Source organism: Pseudochaenichthys georgianus, chromosome 1 (genome assembly GCF_902827115.2).
Source record: "Pseudochaenichthys georgianus chromosome 1, fPseGeo1.2, whole genome shotgun sequence".
Lineage (NCBI taxonomy): Eukaryota > Metazoa > Chordata > Actinopteri > Perciformes > Channichthyidae > Pseudochaenichthys > Pseudochaenichthys georgianus.
Genome location: NC_047503.1, coordinates 4,359,830 through 4,379,162, shown reverse-complemented (window position 1 = coordinate 4,379,162; position 19,333 = coordinate 4,359,830). Strand labels below are relative to the sequence as shown.

The 19,333-nt window shown below is 43.2% G+C and overlaps 1 protein-coding gene across 1 annotated transcript in view; it reads right to left on the bottom strand.

Moving 5' to 3' along the window:
* Positions 1 to 19,333, bottom strand: part of LOC117455648 (NACHT, LRR and PYD domains-containing protein 14-like) — a 40,770-nt gene extending 21,437 nt beyond the window's left edge. Inside the window, exons 1-2 of the mRNA XM_034095236.2 lie at positions 19,061 to 19,333; positions 77 to 1,706 (exon numbers count right to left, since the gene is read on the bottom strand). Of these exons, the coding sequence (XP_033951127.1) occupies positions 77 to 1,689 (1,613 nt within the window). The 5' untranslated portion in view covers positions 1,690 to 1,706; positions 19,061 to 19,333. The remainder of the gene's footprint in view (positions 1 to 76; positions 1,707 to 19,060) is intronic.

Here is a 19,333-nt window from a genome sequence, read left to right as displayed (position 1 = left end):
GGGCCTCAAAAACCAACTCTGAAGTCACAGTTAACAAACAGAGCAGTTATGGAATGTATATACATTAGAGACTTACATGGCTTTCTTGGATTTGAAAATAGCTGCTAGCTGCCTGATGAGTTTCTCATCACATCTCGCAGACACTGGCATCTCAAAACTGTCTCTTATCCCTTCGAAATTGCTGGTCCGCTGCAACATGATGGTCCAATGCATTTCTGAGAAATTAGAAATGGGACAGAAGCGATACTTCAGGAAAAACTTAACTTCATCCAGTAAAGCCTGGTTGTCGTACTCCCTCAGACAGTGGAACAGACCCACAGCCTTGTAGGACAGAATGTAGTCCAGGATCAGCTTCTTGGTGTAGACTAACAGCGGATCATGTGGCTCCAACATGCCGCGCTCCCTCAGGAGACCAAAGATGAAGCGAAGGAAGACATCTGTTTTTCCCATCGAACTCTCCAGTGCCGTGTCCACCAGACACTTACAAAGTCTCGACGGGTCAGATTTTGTTTCAATACTGTCCAATTCAGCAGACGCTGCAAAGAACTCCAGAATGCTTGAGTGACCAAAGCGAAACACAGTGCTGTTATGGAGCCCATTTTCTTCTTTCAACACAAGAGGACACTCTTTGGAGAAAGTTGACGCTTCCTCAACACTTAGGTCAATTTCTGAAAGATGATAATCATAGAATACCTCACATTCTCCCATCCAAAGCTTTGCCAGCATTTTCAGCTTGGCAACCGTTCCTGGGTTTGATGCTTTGACCAGATTTGTGTAGATCTGGGTTAAACTCAGGGGGTGGATTTTAAATCCATCATCTGGTTTTAGATGAGCCTTCAACACATGTGCCATGATGGTGCAGATTGTGGGTACCTGACAAAGGAAGTCCAGACTCCTTGATATTTTCACGTGGTTGATGACTTTGTCGGCCAAATTGTCATCACCGACGAGTGCCCTTAGGTGCTCCTCCTGCTGTTCATCATTGAACCCTTGAACCTCGGTCTCTTTAAGCAAAAAACGATCAGGGATTTGTGTTGCCGCTGCAAATCTGGTTGTTATCCATATATGAGCAAGGGGAAGTAAATCCCCCCTGATGAGATTAGTCAAAAGATTTTCTACTGTAGATAACTCCGAAACATCCCTCACAGTTGGACAGTGAAAGTCTAATGTGCCATGATACTCATCCAGCGCATCGAGGACAAAGCACACATGGCTATTCCTCAGGCTGACACTGTCGAGCTCCTTCAGGTCAGGGAAAAACGTCAGGAGAAGTTCAATTAGGGTCAGTTCGTGTTCGAGCAAATTTAACTCCCAGAAGGTGAGAGGAAACAGGAGATGGACGTCCTGGCACGCTTTGCCCTCGGCCCACTCCAGAGCACATCTCTGCACTGTTGTGGTTTTTCCAACGCCACACACGCCTACGGTGAGGACCGTTCGTTGGCTGCTGTTGTGTTTCCAGGCGCACGATAAAATCTCCGAGAGCAGGACAGTTGGATAAACAACCCAAGTGTGAAGGTCGGACTTGTCAATAAATCGAAACTCATTCTGTAACAAATTAGTATGAAATTGTTTGTGTTCCTGCTTGAGCTCACGATAGCAAAGTCTTGAAGGAAGTAACGAGTTTCCAGCTTCTTTCACTTTCTGAAATTTGTTCTTCAGAATGTTTTTCAGACAGTTTTCAAGATCCATCACAGAGGCAGTGGCTCCTGAAAAGATGAAAAGAAATGGAGGTTAAAAACAAATCCTTTGAACAGACGTGGAATAATTACTCAGGACTTTTACCCAAGTAAAAGTAATAATGCCACTGTGTAAGAATACTCGGTTAGAAAATAAGTCCGGCATTCAAAATGTGAGTTAAGTAAAAAAAAGTATTACCATCAAAATATATTTTAAGTACCATAAGATACGAGTCGATATTACTTTAAATGGTCAGATCAAGTCTGAAATTTGACTTGCATCACAGCAGCCCCATGTGTTGAACATCTCAAGACACAATACATGAAAAACAAACGACAAACATTTAACACAACAGCACAATCACGGAGAGAAAACCTGCTCAAAGAGCCTTTAGCGAGCATTTGATCTGGGATTCAGCTCTGTATTTACTGTGAGGATTGACCGGAGCACAAAGGATGCTTCAGTCTGACTTCATTGAATCTCCATTAGATAGTAGAAGTTCATATTCTCTGTTCAGGGGCGTCATTTATAAAAAGGGATATACGCTCCAAAAATTGCGTACGCCAGTTTCTACGCAATGTTTGCGATTTATAAAATGCTAACTTGACGGGAGAATGTGCGGTCCTCCACGCAAACTCTGACCCATACGTACGCACCAAGCACAAACACGGGAGAAACGAGAAACTGCGACACCGTTAGCAGAAGGAAGAATGGAGAGAAATATGTGGAAATAATAGAATGTAACCTCTCATGTATCATATATGAAGAATTCATTTTCACAAATTGATTAAAGCCAATCTTAAAATGATTAAACAAACACCTGTTTGAGACTCCTCAGTGCACACAAAAACATAACTTGGAGTTAATCGTGTTTTATGCCGTTCGCCAATAGCCTACTTGATGAGTCGCTCGTAAAACACAGGAGGTTTGGAAACTAAGAACACCATGTGGTAAATTGTACAGCTAGTATAACACATTAGTTGTATTTCCTTTAACTGGTGGATTATGGATATATAGTTGCTGATCGACAGCTGGAACACAAACCAACAAATACAAAAAAATATGACTCCACTCCGGAGGGATTCCCCGATCATTTCTTACAGTTTCTCATCAAGGGGGGAGTCTCCTGTCCCCGCTACAAACACACTTAACAGATTTCCTGGACGAGATTGGTTTCCTCTCAGCAGAGATTCAGGCTCTGGTGCAGAAACAGGCTGTGTCTGTTGTGCACCCTCAGCACAGAGAAAATTGTCTTTATTCCATGTACTTCCTGGTTCTCAGGAAGACAGGGGAATTCAGATCTATTCTAGATCTCAGCGGCCCGAATCGCTACATTGCCTGCAGACAATTCTGCATGTTTAACTATAAAACAGTTAATGGGGCTAGTGCAAACCGGGTGATTGGTTCACCACCATCGACCTGAAAGACGCAAACTTTCATGTGGAAATTGCTCCGGAGCACAGAAAGTGTCTGCGTTTTGCCTTCCAGGGGATAGCCTACGAGTACAACAGAGTACCGTTCGGCTACTCCCTATCCCCACGCACGTTCAGTAAATGTGTGGCCACTGCGCTTCAACCGCTGCACGCCCACAGCATGAGTTTTTCTTTTACCTAGACGACCTCATAGTCATGGCCAGGTCCAGGGAACAGGCAATGTTTTGCACAGCACAATCGATCACACACCTAACCAAATTAGGCTTTGCGATCAATTGGAAAAAGAGCACCCCCATACCTCACCAACAGGCGTTGTAGTTGGGAGTGGTGTTTGATGCAGGCGTGCTACGCGCCACCCTGTCAGGGAGCAGAAGTATGTCCCTTTTCCGGGCGGTTCACAGGCTGCGACAGTGACAGCTTTAACTGTCATGCAGACGTTGAGTCTCATGGCGGCTACTCACATTGTGGTCCCGCAGGGGTTACTGCATATGCGCCGCCTGCAGAGGTGGTTCTCCAGCCTGCGTTTGGATCCCAAGAGGGACAAACGGCGGCTGGTGACCATCCCCCCCCCTCAGTGGAGGGCAACCTCCGGTTCTGGGGGTCTCCCGGGCGCCTCCGGAGGGGGTCTCCCCTGGGACGGGTAACCTCCTACATCACAGTGTTCACGGGAACAGGATGGGGAGGGACCTGCCTGAAGAGGGCTATAGGTGGGAGCTGGTCTCCAACAGAAACACAACACAGCAACCTCCTAGAGCTACGGGCGGTAGTGTTAGTCCTCCAGCACTTCATGTCCCTAATTCAAGGGAGACAATGTATTAGTCAGGAGCGACAACAGCACCACAGTGGCTTATATCAACAGGCAAGGCGGAGGCCGCTCCGCCGCCTTGTTGGCCACAGCGGAGAGGCTGTGGTTATGTGCTTCAGAGGTGAGAGCCCTTCTCTGAGAGCCCTCCATATCCCGGGACTGCAGAAGAGGGGGGCCGACCTCATGTTGAGGGGTGGCCCCCTGCCAGGTGAATGGACGCTTCACCCAGAGGTGGTGAAGCGGATCTGGGCCCAGTTCGGGGGAGCGGAAGTGGTTCTGCTTCGCCAAGGAAGCTGCTATACGCCTTTCCACCGCTGCGTCTCATTCTCCATCTCCTGGGGAGAGTGAGGCGAGAACGTCTGGCAGGCATTCTGGTAGCACCGGATCGCGTTGGGGCGCCGTGGTACTCCGAGATAACACAGACGAAGGTGGGCCAGCCCTGGGCAATTCCCCAGTTCTGGGGGGAGATGTCTCAAGAGGCAGGTGCAATCTGGGCGTTACCCACTCTGGGCTGTCCTCTCTAGGCTTGACCTCCTGAGAGGGACAGGCTGAGACAGGGTGGATTGTCTGACAGCATTATTCAGTCTATCCAGGCAGAGCTAGAGCTGGATCCACCACAGCCCGTTACAGGCCGAAGTGGCTGGGATTCCAGCGATGGTGTAAGGAGCGGAAAATAGAGCCCCTATATTGTGAGTTGGGCTCTATTTTGTCCTTTTCACAGTTATTGGTGGACAGAAGACTAGCTCATTCTACTGTAAAGTGTATGCAGCAGCCATCTCGTCCTGTCATGAGGGATTCAACGGCAGGTCAGCCTTTTCTCATCCACTGATGTTGAGGTTTTTTACAGGGGGTCAGGAGGCTGCGCCCAGTAGTGCGCGCCTCCACCCCGCAGTGGGACCTGCCGCTGGTGCTCGAGGCTCTGGTTACAGAGCCATTTGAGCCTCTAGAGCTCTCCTCCCTGAAAGCACTGTCGTGGAAGACAGCGTTGCTTCTTGCCTTAACGTCAGCCAAAAGAGTGTCCGAGTTAACCGCTCTGTCGGTTCACCCGAGCTGTTTACTGATTCGGGGTGACCGGAGCGGGGCGACAATCAGACCGAACCCCTCCTTTGTGCCCAAGAGCCTAAAGAGTGCGTTCAGGTCGAGGGCTATTCAGTTAGGGGATTTAGTCTTCCACCCCATGGTGGGGCCAGGGAAGCTAAATTGCACCTCCTCTGCCCGGTGCGTGCATTGTCATGTTATTTCGAGCGCACAGCTACCCTAAGACGCACTGAACAGCTGTTTGTGTGCTTCGGGGGCGGGGTGACTGGAAAAGCTCTGTCCAAGAAACGCCTGGCAGGCTGGCTTTTTGCAGAGGCATTGCACACGCCTACGAGCAGGCAGGTAGAGCCTGTCCCACGGGGGTCCGTGCACACTCCACACGAGCTGTGGCTGCGTCGACAGCTTTATTCAAACGGTGTGGAGTGTGAAGGATATATGCACGGCGGCGTCTTGGTCAACGCCAGGTCCCTTCCATAAAGTTTTATCTCTTGGATATGTTTGGCTCTTTCTCAGCGTCTGTGGCTTGCTGGGGCAACACAGGACTGATGAGGAGAGGGTGTCTGTGGGTCAGTGGGCATCTGACCCCCTCCCTGGGCCTAAATGCGCTTACGTTTCTCCGGACTCCTGGAGGGTCGCGGGGTGACGTAATGCGCTTTGAGCTCTTACAGGGCTAAAGGGCTCCCCTCGCCTGCCTGGGGCAGAGCCCTCCATAACTATAGTCCGTACACACACTGGCATGGGGTCATGGTCTGAGTGCGCTTGTGCTCTCCCCGTGCCCTTTAGGGACTCAGGAGTAGTGCTGGGGGAAACGATTATTTCGAAAACGATTAATCGGGCGATTATTTGATCGATTAGTCGACTAATCTAACGATTATTTTTCTGTTGTTCAATTCATAAAAAACGTAATGTAAAAAAACCGTAATGTAAAAAAACAAATTTTCACGATACTGTGTCTCAGGGGATCTTAAATATTTAAGAACCTATTAATGTGTTATACCAGATTAACGGAAATAATCTCAGCTAACTGACGATACAAACCATGTTTACCAAAACAAAACACAAGTCTCATAAGAAGCATCTAAATGACCCATGATCGAAAAATGCTAACGGACATTGGCACAGAACTCAAGATAAAAGTACCCTTATTACTCATCGTAGCAGCACATACAAGATATCCGATTAAAGCTGAGACTCCACAGATTATGTAGGTATATAGTATCATCACTGAGTGATCCGGACTCGCGACAGGGGAAGCAAATACAGTCATCACAACGCGTACCTTTACAGAGCTTCTAGGGAGATCGTCTCAACCACCGTAGCTGTCAATCTGATCAAAAGACGTGTTCAATGGCATTAAAATGAGAAAAAAACGCGGCTGAATCGGTTAATCCATAGGTTTTTAACGTCTATGTATAAAAAAATGATTGAATTTATAATCCATAATTCCATTTTTATGTAAAAAATCGGAGAGCAAATGCTAGCTGCTAATGGTAGCCACCACAGCTAGCTGCCGCTTTAAATGTTCCAACATAGCCGTTGTGCTTGTGTGATATGCCAACTCCATTTGGCAAAGACTGAAAATGACAATATCTTTGCGTTTTGGACTAACTTTAAAATATTCCCATGCTTTTGAAGACCTAGGGCGAGATGTTTTCGTTTGAGGGCTTCGTGCGCAATCCTGTGAGGAGGAGGTGGTGGTAGCCGTTAGGGTTGCCAGAAACTGACCATGATCAAAATCGATTATTCGGCAGCCCTGGCGATTAATAATCGATTATTCGACCCCACCCCCCCGCGGGAAGAAAAAAATAAATAAAAAAATCAGACAAGAGGAATTTTGCTGTTTTCTTTACTAGAACATGTTTAACAGTACAACCAACAAACAAGCAAGTATGTCATCACAACGACGTGGCCTTGAAGTGAAGTTGGTAATGGCCAGCTGTGCTGCGTCTTTCTCTGTAACCTCTTTGGCGTGCTTCGCACTCAAATGCGAACGCATTGTTGAGGTTGAGTTGTGATAGACCAACGTCTTTTCGCAGAGCTTGCATTTAACTTCCTTTGGACTTGTATGTTCGAAGTAGTTCCACAAGGAGGAACTCTTTTTACCTGCCGCTTTGTTCATCTTTAGTCGCACGTGTGAGGGAGAGGTGGGGGTGGGGTCGGTGTGTAGCTGCTGCAGCAGCAGTCTGCTCTGCTCGTTTCTAATATGCAATAAGACTACAACATGCGTCTATGATGTATTTTCGAGCTTTCCAATCCAGACGAGATCTCTCTCTCCCGTCTGTGTGCGAGGGGGCGGGGCAGTTTGTAAAGGTCTCCTGACTGTGTTACAGACTGTCATCCTGGTTAGTGGTTACTCTGGGTTCTGTCTTCAGGACTTGGATTTGTGTGTTGGATTTTTTTGTTAATTGGATGGGACTTGATTGGATTCAATATAAGTAATTTTCTCGTTTGTGTGTTTGTTTAAATATATTTGGCCTTTGTTTATGTGATTGAATGATTTACTCAAATAAAAAGGTTGATGAATTATCATCTAATGATTTGTATGATGTTTTATTTATGTTAAAGGTCACTTTGAATGATTTTAACTAATGATAATGTAGAAAAACTAACATTTTAAATTCGGGACGGTCCACATTAATTTCGGGACGACTTGAACGGTGTGCTGGCTGACAGTGCGTGCATACATCGGGGCTCCGCCCACTGTACCCATAGAGTCCAGTAGAGGGCGGAGCCTGTGAGAGATATAACGCCGGGTTACTTATTGTAACCCTTGTCATATTAGCACAGACGGAGCCATCTACCCTGGGGCACTGTCTGTCCTATACCGCTCGCTGAAGAGTGGTGAAGGATGATGGTCAGGAGGCGGAGCCTCCTTTTATACGGAAGTGAGATGCGCACGCATTCAGGTAGGCCCGCCCCGGGGCCGGCTACGTCTATAGAAATCTCAGTAGGTGAATGCTTGCATGATAAGGTAGTACCCATAGAGTCCAGTAGAGGGCTCCGTCTGTGCTAATATAACAAGGGTTACAATACTTAACCCGGCGTTACTTCTTATACGGCCAGGTATCTCAATCCATACTTAGTACATCATGAGCCTTTAGTTGATTTATGTTTCTTATAATAATATGAACCTTCAAAATAACTTGCCAAAACTATTAAAGTGGATTAAAAAGTACATTTGCTTCTGAATGTTAGTGGAAAAAGTCAGTGGTGTAAAGAAGCAAAGTACATTCACTCAAGTACTGTACTGAAGTACAATTTTACAGTACAAATGGGGATATTGGGCAACGCCCTCTAGCAATTTGGCAACACCCCCAGCCACTGGCATCTGCTGGGCTTTTGACTGGGACACACCCATTTGAGTTTGATCTGGAGTGCTACATCTGTAGATAGTAAAGTAACAGAGTTGGGTGTAATAATATTACTTTTGTCGGGAAAGGAGTAGTGTAACGCGTTCAAACAGTTCAATGTCCCGCTTCATTGTAGGAATTCTGCCATGTCTCTACCACTTTAGTTTGACCATCTCTGTTACTAAGTTATGGAATACTAAATAAATAAGTAATTCGATTCCTTACCGTTAGTGCGCTCATAAAGAATGATAAGAATAATGCGTCTTGAACTGGTTTCCTTAATTAGTGTCTTGACGTTTCACAGACCGTTAGCTTGTTGTGGTAGGCTGGTAGCCTATTTTAGAGCATATAAAAAGAAAGACTTGTGTTATGTCTTCCTTAATGCAATAGTAATTGGGGGTGCAAGTGGAGTCTCGTAGAGGCAAAACTGTGGCATGCTTACACTGTAGGTGCGCCGCAGTCTGCGTGATCTGCCTGTAGGAGGGGTGGGCCGGCCCTGCGAGTAAAGTAACGAGTAAAGTAACGAGTTACTTTATGTAGAGAGTAACGAAGTAGTGTAATATATTACTTTTTTTTTTAAAGTAACATGTAATATATTACTTTTTTTTAGTAACGACCCCATCTCTGGTAAGTAACATCTGTATAGGAAGACGAGTTCAGGGATAGAGGAGAAAAGGTTATGGTATAAATACAGAGCCAATTTATAAATGGAGGAAATCAATGTTAGTCTGTTAACCAAAGTGCAGCCATCTAATAATGTACTATCTGTTATTAAAGATCAGAGTTAAAGAACAGAATGAGAGGGGTAAATCCGGAATACAAATAAAGAAGCAAAGAGATTGTAGAGCAGTGAGAAGGAAAAAAGCTCGGTGTGTCAATTCGTTACATTGCTAGTAAAATCACCCACTCTGATTTTTTAACAGCCCCCTCAGTCATTTCATCCTGGAGCCGGGCCTGGTTGGGACCTGGTCACCCTAAATTTACAATAGAGTCTGGCTGCAGACCGCAGCAAGGAGGCGGATCGTATAGGGGCGGATCCTAAAGGGTTATGAACCCCACCCCCACGTATTTCTTAAAGGTATATGACGCTCTCTGTTTCTCATTTATTTTAATGCTTTGAATGAATCATAAACAAACTTCGAAAAATAATAATTAATTTGCATAAAGAATGAAGAGTATACAACCCACAGAGAAGACAAATTCATAAATGGTAGGCATATCATTTTTCACTGTTTGTGCAGTGGTAGTAATTATTATTCAAATCAATCAACTACGTTTTATGGAAGATATTGCTGTATATCATTTAACAACATGAGTAGAGGTTTCTGTACACCTAAAATACTGAAGTTTAAGTTACTGTCCTGATGTGTATCATTCATTTGTTCATGTTGTGTCTGGTGATAAGATTAATTAAAAAATATATACAGTACATACAAAGAGGAAAGTCTTTATTAAACAAACATTTTATTGGCTGTTCTAATTATTATTAACCCCATCAGCCATTTTCATGGAAGGTGCCTCCAGCATCATAAAAACAGACAATTGTGTGTTAAGAAAAATTACATTACAATAAATATAAACATGCATCTCTGGAAAATACTATTACGGCTGTTTCAACTTGTTGTTCGGCCATCTTGAAAGAACGAATTAGTGTCGGTCGCGAACGAGCCGGCTCAAAGAGCCGGCTCTTTTAAGTGAACGACAGGAGCCGGCACTCGCCCGCGAACGAGCCGTTTTTTGTTTTCGCGGAGGGATCTAGATCGGCATGAAGGCACATTATGCAATGTGCAATGTGGACATTATCCCGCTTATTACACATGGCCACATTCTCAACAAAGTAACGACATGACTCCCAATAATAATTTAAATGCTTTTATGGATTTAGAAAAATATTTTATTGATTTAAAAAATAGTTTTATGTATTGATTTAAATTGACATGCATCCGCTAAGAAAAGTAGTCCGTTGTTACTGTTTGAACTAACGTAACAACGGCAGGAACTGCTTCTATAGTGTTTTTGAGGCGCTTTTTGATTACAGATTTGAAAACATCGTTGCTTGCTTTAAAAGTAGCACAATTCATTATGTCAAACCTTGAAAGATATCCCTGCCCTAATGCCAAAAGTAACTGGCAACTGAATATGTGTCGCCGTTTGATGTCTATGTCTGGACCGCTGCGTAAAAAGGAGGGTTTCTGCCCCATTACTTCTCTTCTTACTTCTATAAGAATAAAACACGGAGGACGGAGATCTCTTTTTGTCCCCCTCTTCTCCCCGCTGCAGCCTAGTAGCTGATCTCAAAGCACGCTCCCCTCTCCTGCAGGGAGAAAAACTATATTTATATACTTTATATAGGTTGATACAGTAGCCGCTTTTTTTAAATAGTTTTTATAGGTGTTGCTATCTGTTTTGTGTAGCGTGGTTCTACAAGCAAGTCAATGCATTCATTGGGTGGTATCAGAGAGTTACACGTGTCGGTAAATGCAATGAAAACAATTGGCCACAGCAAATAATTTATATTAAACATGTAATTTTTACTTTTGAATACTTCAGTACAAAGAATGTATTGAATAATTTAAGTGATATATGTGTACACATATAAAGCATTAGTCAAAACAGGGCTACATTTGATTTAATTAAAAGGTATAATATGTGGTAAACTGAAGAGCCCTTTGGGAGCCGAAAGAGCCGGCTCTTCTTGGTGAGCCGAGCCAAATGATCCGGCTCACCAAGAAGAGCCGGAATTCCCATCACTAGAACGAATGACTTCTTCTGCGAGGATTTATAAAAGCAGCTGGAATCCCTTAAGTTGCATTACTGCCACCTACAGTATGTATTTCTGCTGAGTGTCATTATTCTATTGGATAAAAAAAGTTAGGAAACGCCCCTATAGGAAACGCCCCTATTGGATCCGCCCCTATACGATCCGCCTCCTTGCTGCGGTCTGCAGCCAGACCCATCTCTAAATGTAACCGAAAATAGTATGGGAAGGGGGGTATGACCTAATGCAAGAGAAGGGTTAAATGAGTTTGATAGCACTTGTTAATCAACTTTTTATTTTCTTATTAGCACAAACAATTTAAAATCAGAGTAAAACATTCATTTGTTGTGGTACTCCAATACCTGTCCTGCTTGCTGTGCCGTGCACAACCTCATTTGAAGGAAACGAAAGTGAGTACGCCTTTCCTGAAAACAGTTGGTATTAACTGCACTGTCAGGTCAAAATACTAGTGATGGCAGTTTGACACTGAAGCTTCGAACGGAGCTTCAACCCTGGACTTCCTATTCCATAGAAGCAGTGCTTCGAAGCTTGCTTCAAATCACGTGACATATGACGTCCGAAGCAGCAACTGCTTCAAATCACGTGACATGTGACGTCCGAAGCAGCAACTGCTTCCTTTCCTGAACGAATCACTTGACTGGTTCGCGGTCCATTCACGCGATTCAATGCACTTCCTCGTCTCGATTCTGACAGGTGACGGGTTCAAACTAGGGATGCACGATATTGGTTTTTTGAAACCGATACCGATAACTTGCTGCTTCTCAAGACCGATACCGATAATACAAAAAATATATATATATATTAAATGTACCTGTAGTTTTTGCACACCTGGTGGTAAAAAAAAGACTAGTAGTGAGCAAATGACATGAGCATTACTACTATGAACAAAACAAAGCCAAGAACAGTTTTGACTCTTCAAAGTGACCATTTATTTATTTTCCCAAATAAAATTGCCTTTTTCAAAAGCCTCGTCGATAGGTAAAAGCCCCGGTGCCTTTGCAGCTGGCTTTGGATTCGCCGCTAGTTTAGCAGCGCAGGCGTCTTCGTACGCTTTTAACACACCATCGTAGCGATGGCGATGTTTCATGTGACTAATCAGGTTTGAAGTATTATAGCTCGTTGCCTTTTTCCCTCCTCGTGGAACTTCTGCGTTGCATTTGTTAATACAAATAGCAAGCGAACTATCCAACTCTGAAACTTTTAAATAGTCCCATACTACCGACGACATGTTTGTTTACTGTCCTGGCTTCACACCATTTACGTCACAGCCAGGCATGAGTTAGGGAGCGCTGGATTTGTGAAAAACTCCCCTCTTCCTAAACCACTAATACCACGGTACTGGCAAAACGGGAGGAGCCGAGTGAAAAACAAGCGCCCCTCATCCCAATCCACCCACACCGCAGGATTTTTTATTACCCAAAAAGTATATTGTATATCGGGGCTATTAATACTTTTATCGGATTTATCGGGATGACGTCATAATTCCTAATATCGGACCGATAATTATCGGGCCGACTATCGTACTAGTTGAAACAGTAGCGCTTCAACACTTTATGACCGCTCTAAACAATGCGCAATGTGTGGGTTGTTGTCGTAGTTGCTGTTGAGTTGTTGTTGGTATTGCATTTCAATTGTAGTATCATTATAGAGCAAGCCAGGAAGAAAGATAGGTCGTTCTGGCTCGGGAAACACTTCGAAATGTGGAGAAGTTGTGAACAAAAACACAATTATCAGTAATATTAAAAACAGTTCAATATTTCAAGGAATAGATAGCCCAGTGGGTAGAGCCGGCGGCCCGAATGCGGCAATGTCCTCTGCGCAGCTGGTTCAAAGCCCGGAATGGATGTATTTTAATTAGGGCTGTCAAGTTAACGCGGTAATAACGCAAACAAAAATTAACGCCACTAATTATTTTAACAGGATTAACGCATGTATATTTTTTTCCTCGGCCGCCCCGTAGTTTCAGAGCGCATCGAGTTTAAAATACCATCTACAAGCTGATGCTGACAGCCCCGCTCCTGCTGCCTGCTTGCGGCAGACACCGACCACGCTCACCGGCAGGCACAGACTGGTAGGGCTGCACGATTAATCGAAAAAAGATCGTGATCTCGATTCAGACACCTATGCGATCTCATTTCTAAATTACGGCGATCCTATGACGTCAAGCTGATTTTTTTTACATTTTTTAATTATTTTGCTTCTGAATAATACCAACTTGCAATGTCAATCATACTTAAACGATGTAAAGCAAATATACTCCATACATTTAACATTAAAGTACCATGATCGCATCCAAATGGTAGTGTTCTGTCTGTCTCTCCTCCTCTCATGCAGTGTTAACGCTGCAGCTACTCGTGTTGCCAGTTTTTGCTGAAGGAATAAGCAACCAGGTCTATGAAAACAAGCGCAAAAGAACATTAGCACTTTAAACCTATATATGTCGGGTCTACAAGCTCACAACCGCAACAACCATTATTACTTACTACCAAGCAACTTTACAAAAAGATAAGCCCAATGTGGCTTATAATAAGTATACCTGGCAACACTCACTGACTGCAGCACGTGAGGGCAGGAGCCGGCAGTATGTTTACAGAAACGGTAGCATTAGCACTGATTAGCAAAGAGTGACGAGAGCGACTAGTAGTACAGGAAAAACAGAAATGAGTGACACAGAAATGAGTGACACAGAAATGAGTGACGAGGAGGTCGAGGACAATGACAACAACACCGATGAAAATCCCGGTGGCAACTCTGGCGAGAGTGAGAGGGAAGTTGTGCTTGTGCCGAAAAAAGTAGATGGACTGTGCTAGTAGCTAGGCAGCTAGGCTTTATTTACATTTATTCTGAAGCTGTAACTTTATGTTCCGTTCCGTTTTTATATTCAGTACTGACTGCAGTATTTAAGTTAATCCTTTTGATTCAGTGACATTACTACTCAGTGGAGTCTAGCACTTTGTTTAAGTTTATGTTCTTTTCAGTACAAGAACCTTTAAGTGCAGTAGTTGAACTGGGTGCTAGCCGGCTAGGCTTTTTTTAATAATATTATTCTAAAGCTGTGAATGTTTTGTTTTTATATTCAGCACTGTGGTGAGGTATTTTGATTAACTTAAGTGCATTCCTCCCTGTAACAAACAGGTTGGTGTTGTTGTACAGTAGTTGGGTGTCCACTGTGGACAGGTGCTACTGCAAAGTTTACATTTTGTTATTATAAAGCTGCAAAAATTCTATTTTTTATGTTCAGCACTCAGGCAGCAGCAATATCTTTATTTTAGTTACTGTATGTTTTGTTACCAGAGAGACTTGAGTTTAAAGGGGAAAGGAAACACCAATTACAGTTATAATATTCCGGTAGTTTATTCATTTTACAATGCATATTGATCGTAATATTTATTGTATATGATATTACTCGCCAAAAGAAAATTAATTATCCGCCGGCCGGGTGGGGAATTCCGGGACCAGGCCGCCGCCATTAGGGGAGTCCCAAATGGTGACGTCACTGGCTGTGTTTTCGCTCCACCAAAAGTCAACACAACGTAGCAGATATGGCAGCGATGGAGGAATTTTGCAATGAGATCGACGTTTTGAACGATGAATTTGACTATTCGTCGGGAGATGACATTGATGTGGAAGCATCTACAGTTACCAGGCATCCCATGGCCTATGCTTATGAACGGATTCGGTCGAATAGAGTGGCATACGATCCGGAATAAAAAAATTTTAAAAAACACAATGCTAACAGTGAGCCTCTGAATTAGCCCCGAGCGAAAATGCTAACCTATTACTGCACCGATAGCTCCCTTATTACTTATCCTAGCCGCACATCCAACACATCGTTTATGATCGCAAGGAGACACAGAATCTAACGGTGCCCACCTCAACACTGAAAGATACAAACTCGCGAGGTTATCCACAAAAACGTACATCAAAACAAGTAGCGCTAGGTACTAACATACGCCAGGCTAACGGCTTACCTTCCTCATTGTCTGGTCTAAACTGGTCTTCAATGGCATTACAACGATAAAAACGATGATGTAGTTAATCCATAGGTTAATATCCAATGGGGCTGTGTCCCCTTTGAAATGTTCTGATAATCTATAAGCAATACAACTGCAATTCCGTTATCTGCTGTCCGCTCTGTGCTCTGTGCTCTGTGCTCTGTGCTCCGTGCGCTCTGGGTCCTGCAATACCATCCATCAATAGCAATACTAGCCTTTTTAGGGCTGTTTTCGACAGATGAGCGTGTGTATGCCAGTTTAATTAGTTGAGCTATAGAACACCCCCAATTCTCTATTGTGCGTCATAATAATAGCTACCATTTAGTTTGGACGCGATTGCGTTAATTAATAAGGTCACACTGTGTCAGTAAATACATGTGTGAGCTAGTAATCTGGTAGTGCTGCAATATTTACCTCTCTCTCGGCAGCTGAAGCAACTCGTTTGGTGGCTCGAACTTCACGTTTGTTGACACTGTCATTGTCTTGCGCGGCCGACGTGCTGGGACGGTCGGTGTTCCCGACTGCATACGTTGAGAAATCGAATATTGTGGGAACAGATCCTGGCTTCAAATCCAATGTTTTGTATTGAACCAGGCATCCAGACTGGACTTTGAGCAGCTTCTCATCCTTTAGTGGCAGGCTATGGAAATGTACTTCTTCCTTCTTTGTATAAAATCCATTTGTGCAGCCTGGGGCAATACAATAAACTCCTGACGACGACCGTTTTCTTGTAATGTAAACTACTGGTGCATTGCACGCCATGTTGTTTGTTATTGAGCTTTGGCCCAGGAAGCCGCACCCAATCAGTGACGTCACTGGAAAAGTCCCGGAGCAATGGAAGCGCCCATGGTCATTAGGCACGTATTTCAAAAAGTAAATTCGCGTATCTCGATCGTTTACATTGGAAATAGACTAGATAAATACATTTCCTAATGGTAATATTGTCGCATGGAAAGCAGTTTGAAAGTGTTTCCATTTCCCTGAGTTTAAGTCAAGCACTTTGTTTAAAGCCACAGTAGTTGGCTGTCAAATTCATTTGAGTTACTCTATGTTTTTGCTACAAGAAACTGAGACTTGGATTTAAGTCAAGCACTTTGATGTTGATGATGTCTGTTTAAAGCCACAATAGTTGGCTCCAGGTTCCACATTTTGAATGTAGTAATGTTTGTTCAGTATTCAGCAACTACAGACTAAAGACAAAGTTATGTTTTTGTTACAAGAGAGACAAATATTGTCTGTTTAAATTCATTGTACTCACGTGACGTCTAAGAGTAAGAGTGCAATAAATATTCTCATTGAAACGATGAGAATCGTGTGAGAATCGTGATCTCAATTCTTATGGAGGAAAATCGCGATTCACATTTGAGCAAGAATCGTGCAGCCCTACCGACTGGCCATCGGGAGGACCGGGAGGGTGTGTGTATGTGTGGCTCGAGCGAGAGAGAGACCTTACGTGTATTGTTGTTGTTAGCATCTGGTGCTAGCTAGCTGCGCTAATGGATATAAGGAGCTGTTTAAATGAAAAAAGAGGAGCAACATTTCGCCGACAACTGCGCCGAGCACATGACTTTATGCAGGAAGCCAGACAGTGGGACATTGTACGAAAAGTCAGCACACTCAGCACGGATAGTGCGCAACATGATTGCAGCGTTCAGGCAGCTCCCGTTCGAGCATATGCCTTGACACACACACACACACACACACACAACACACACACACACACACACACACACACACACACACACACACACACACACATCACACACACACACCACACACAACACACACACACACACACACACACACACACACACACACACACACACACACACACACACACACACACACACACACACACACACACACAGTGAATGAGAGGTTCCAGGTTGAATTGAGGCAAATATTTGTAATTGAGGCAAATATTTGTAATGTTCAGAGGTTGTTGTGTTTAATATTCATGAGAATATTTGTCATTGTTCAAATGATAATAAACATTTGCATAAAACATATTTGTCTACTTATATGTTGATAAGAGTATTAAAAACCTGAAAAATATTCCTCTAAGGTACATTTAGAACAGATGAAAAATGTGCGATTAATTTGCGATTAACTATGGACAATCATGCGATTAAATATTTTAATCGACTGACAGCCCTAATTTTAATCATTGCTTTTCAACTTTAATAACTGATAAAAGGCCCTCTCCTCCAAAAAAAAATTCCAGCACTCTCTAGTCTCTTCTCAATAAACACAATTATCAATCTTTAATTGCAAATAGAACATGCTATTCAGTAGGGGTGTAACGGTTCACAAACATTTCGGTTCGGTACGTACCTCGGTTTTTTGGTCACGGTTCGGTTCGGTACGTTTTCGGTACAGCAGAATTTTTTTTTTCACAAAACAAAACATATATATATATATTTTTTTATTATTATTAAACTGTGAATAATGTATTCACTCAAATAAATGCAAAATATAATAAAATAAACATTAAGGTGCAGCATTTCGATGAACTGAAATAATCTGTATTTGAACTTTACTGTACAAGTACTCACAAAACATAAACTATTAGTTTTGGGTTTTTAGTTATTATTAAACTGTGAATATTCACTCAAATAAATACAAAATATAATAAAATAAACATTAAGGTGCAGCATTTCGATTAACTGAAATAATCTGTATTTGAACTTTACTGTACTAGTACTCACAAAACATACACTATTAGTTTTGGGTTTTTAATTATTATTAAACTGTGAATATTCACTCAAATAAATACAAAATATAATCAAATGAACATTAAGGTGCAGCATTTCGATGAACTGAAATGATCTGTATTTGAACTGTACTGTACTAGTACCTAAGCAGCCAGCTTGACATTAGGACTTGCTTGTCATTGTATTTTCATGTTGTTTAAAGAAAAATGAACTTTTCCACATTGCTTGCCGAAAGGGCAGATCAGCTGGCACTAGCAATGTCTCCTGCTGTGGAGAAAACCTATGGAGTTAGATTTGGGTCAATATTCTAGCGCGTAAAACAAGCTACTCACGAGCGGAAAATGTGCTTTTACACGCGCATAAAATGACCCTCGCGCGCAGATTAAACCCCGCGAGCGGCTCTGCGCCCGCGAGTGGCTCTGCGCTCGCTCGTGAGAGAGACAGCCTTCTTGCTCGCTCGCGGGAGTGTCAGTTTCGCGGAGTCTGTCTACGCGCGCGTGAAAAGTTTCTGGGATTTTGGAGCGGAGCCACTGGACTTTGATTGACAGCTGCAAGAAAACCCGGAGTTGCCAGGTTTGATAAATGCCTGCACTACCAAGAGCCGAGGAGTGACGGCAGCAAAATCAGTTGGACGAGATTGAATGGTAAAGTTGTCCATATGTGTATATATAATTGTTGCATTTAAGTGATATATTGGTTGTAAAAATGTATTTGCTTGATACAAAAGGACATTCTTTATAACCTATTGCTTTATTATCACGCATTTGTAATATTTGTATGCTAGAACTTTTTGTATTCTTTTTTTACGGGTACGTGTACCGTTACACCCCTACTATTCAGTCTTAGTGTGTGTGCATCGAATATTTTTCAAGGCAAAGATCGGCAAAGATACGTTAAACCCACTGCAGCCTTGCACTTCGCCAGGAGAGATCGCTGTAACTGAAGCTTCGAGAAATGAACCTATTTCCGACACAATTGTCCAAGTGGTTCGATGCTTCATTCAAAGCTTCATTTTGCCATCACTACCAAATACTCAAACATCGTAAGTGACGTTCTAAAATCAAATATATTTAAAGTTTAAAGGTTGACCTCGCTAGTTAGCTTAAATAGTAGTAGTAGCCTACTGTAGCCGCTACTTTACGTTCGTGAGTCAAACTTACCAAAACAAACGAGTTCCGGTACAAAAACAGACACGAGGCGGTGGCGTCAACATGAACATTAGCATAACTTTTGAGAAAAAAGGCACAGAAAAGTAACAGTTACACTTACACTTCCTGAGAGTCGGCGAAAACCCCCATCAGCTGGGCAGCGGCGTGAGTTTGGATAAAGTGACCGTTAAATCCTCAGGAGTGCTCCGGAAATATTCTTCTTCTTTGGCGTTTATTGTCGGTAGGCAAACCAGCTGAGAGGTCCCTTTTTCGCCTTACTACTCCTCAACAATTGCAACATACGCTTGGCTTGACCCAAGTCACTATTCAAAGCATCTCTCCAGTTTCTACTTGCATAGCAGACAGACACTCCTGCTCTGTAGCTTCACTTCAA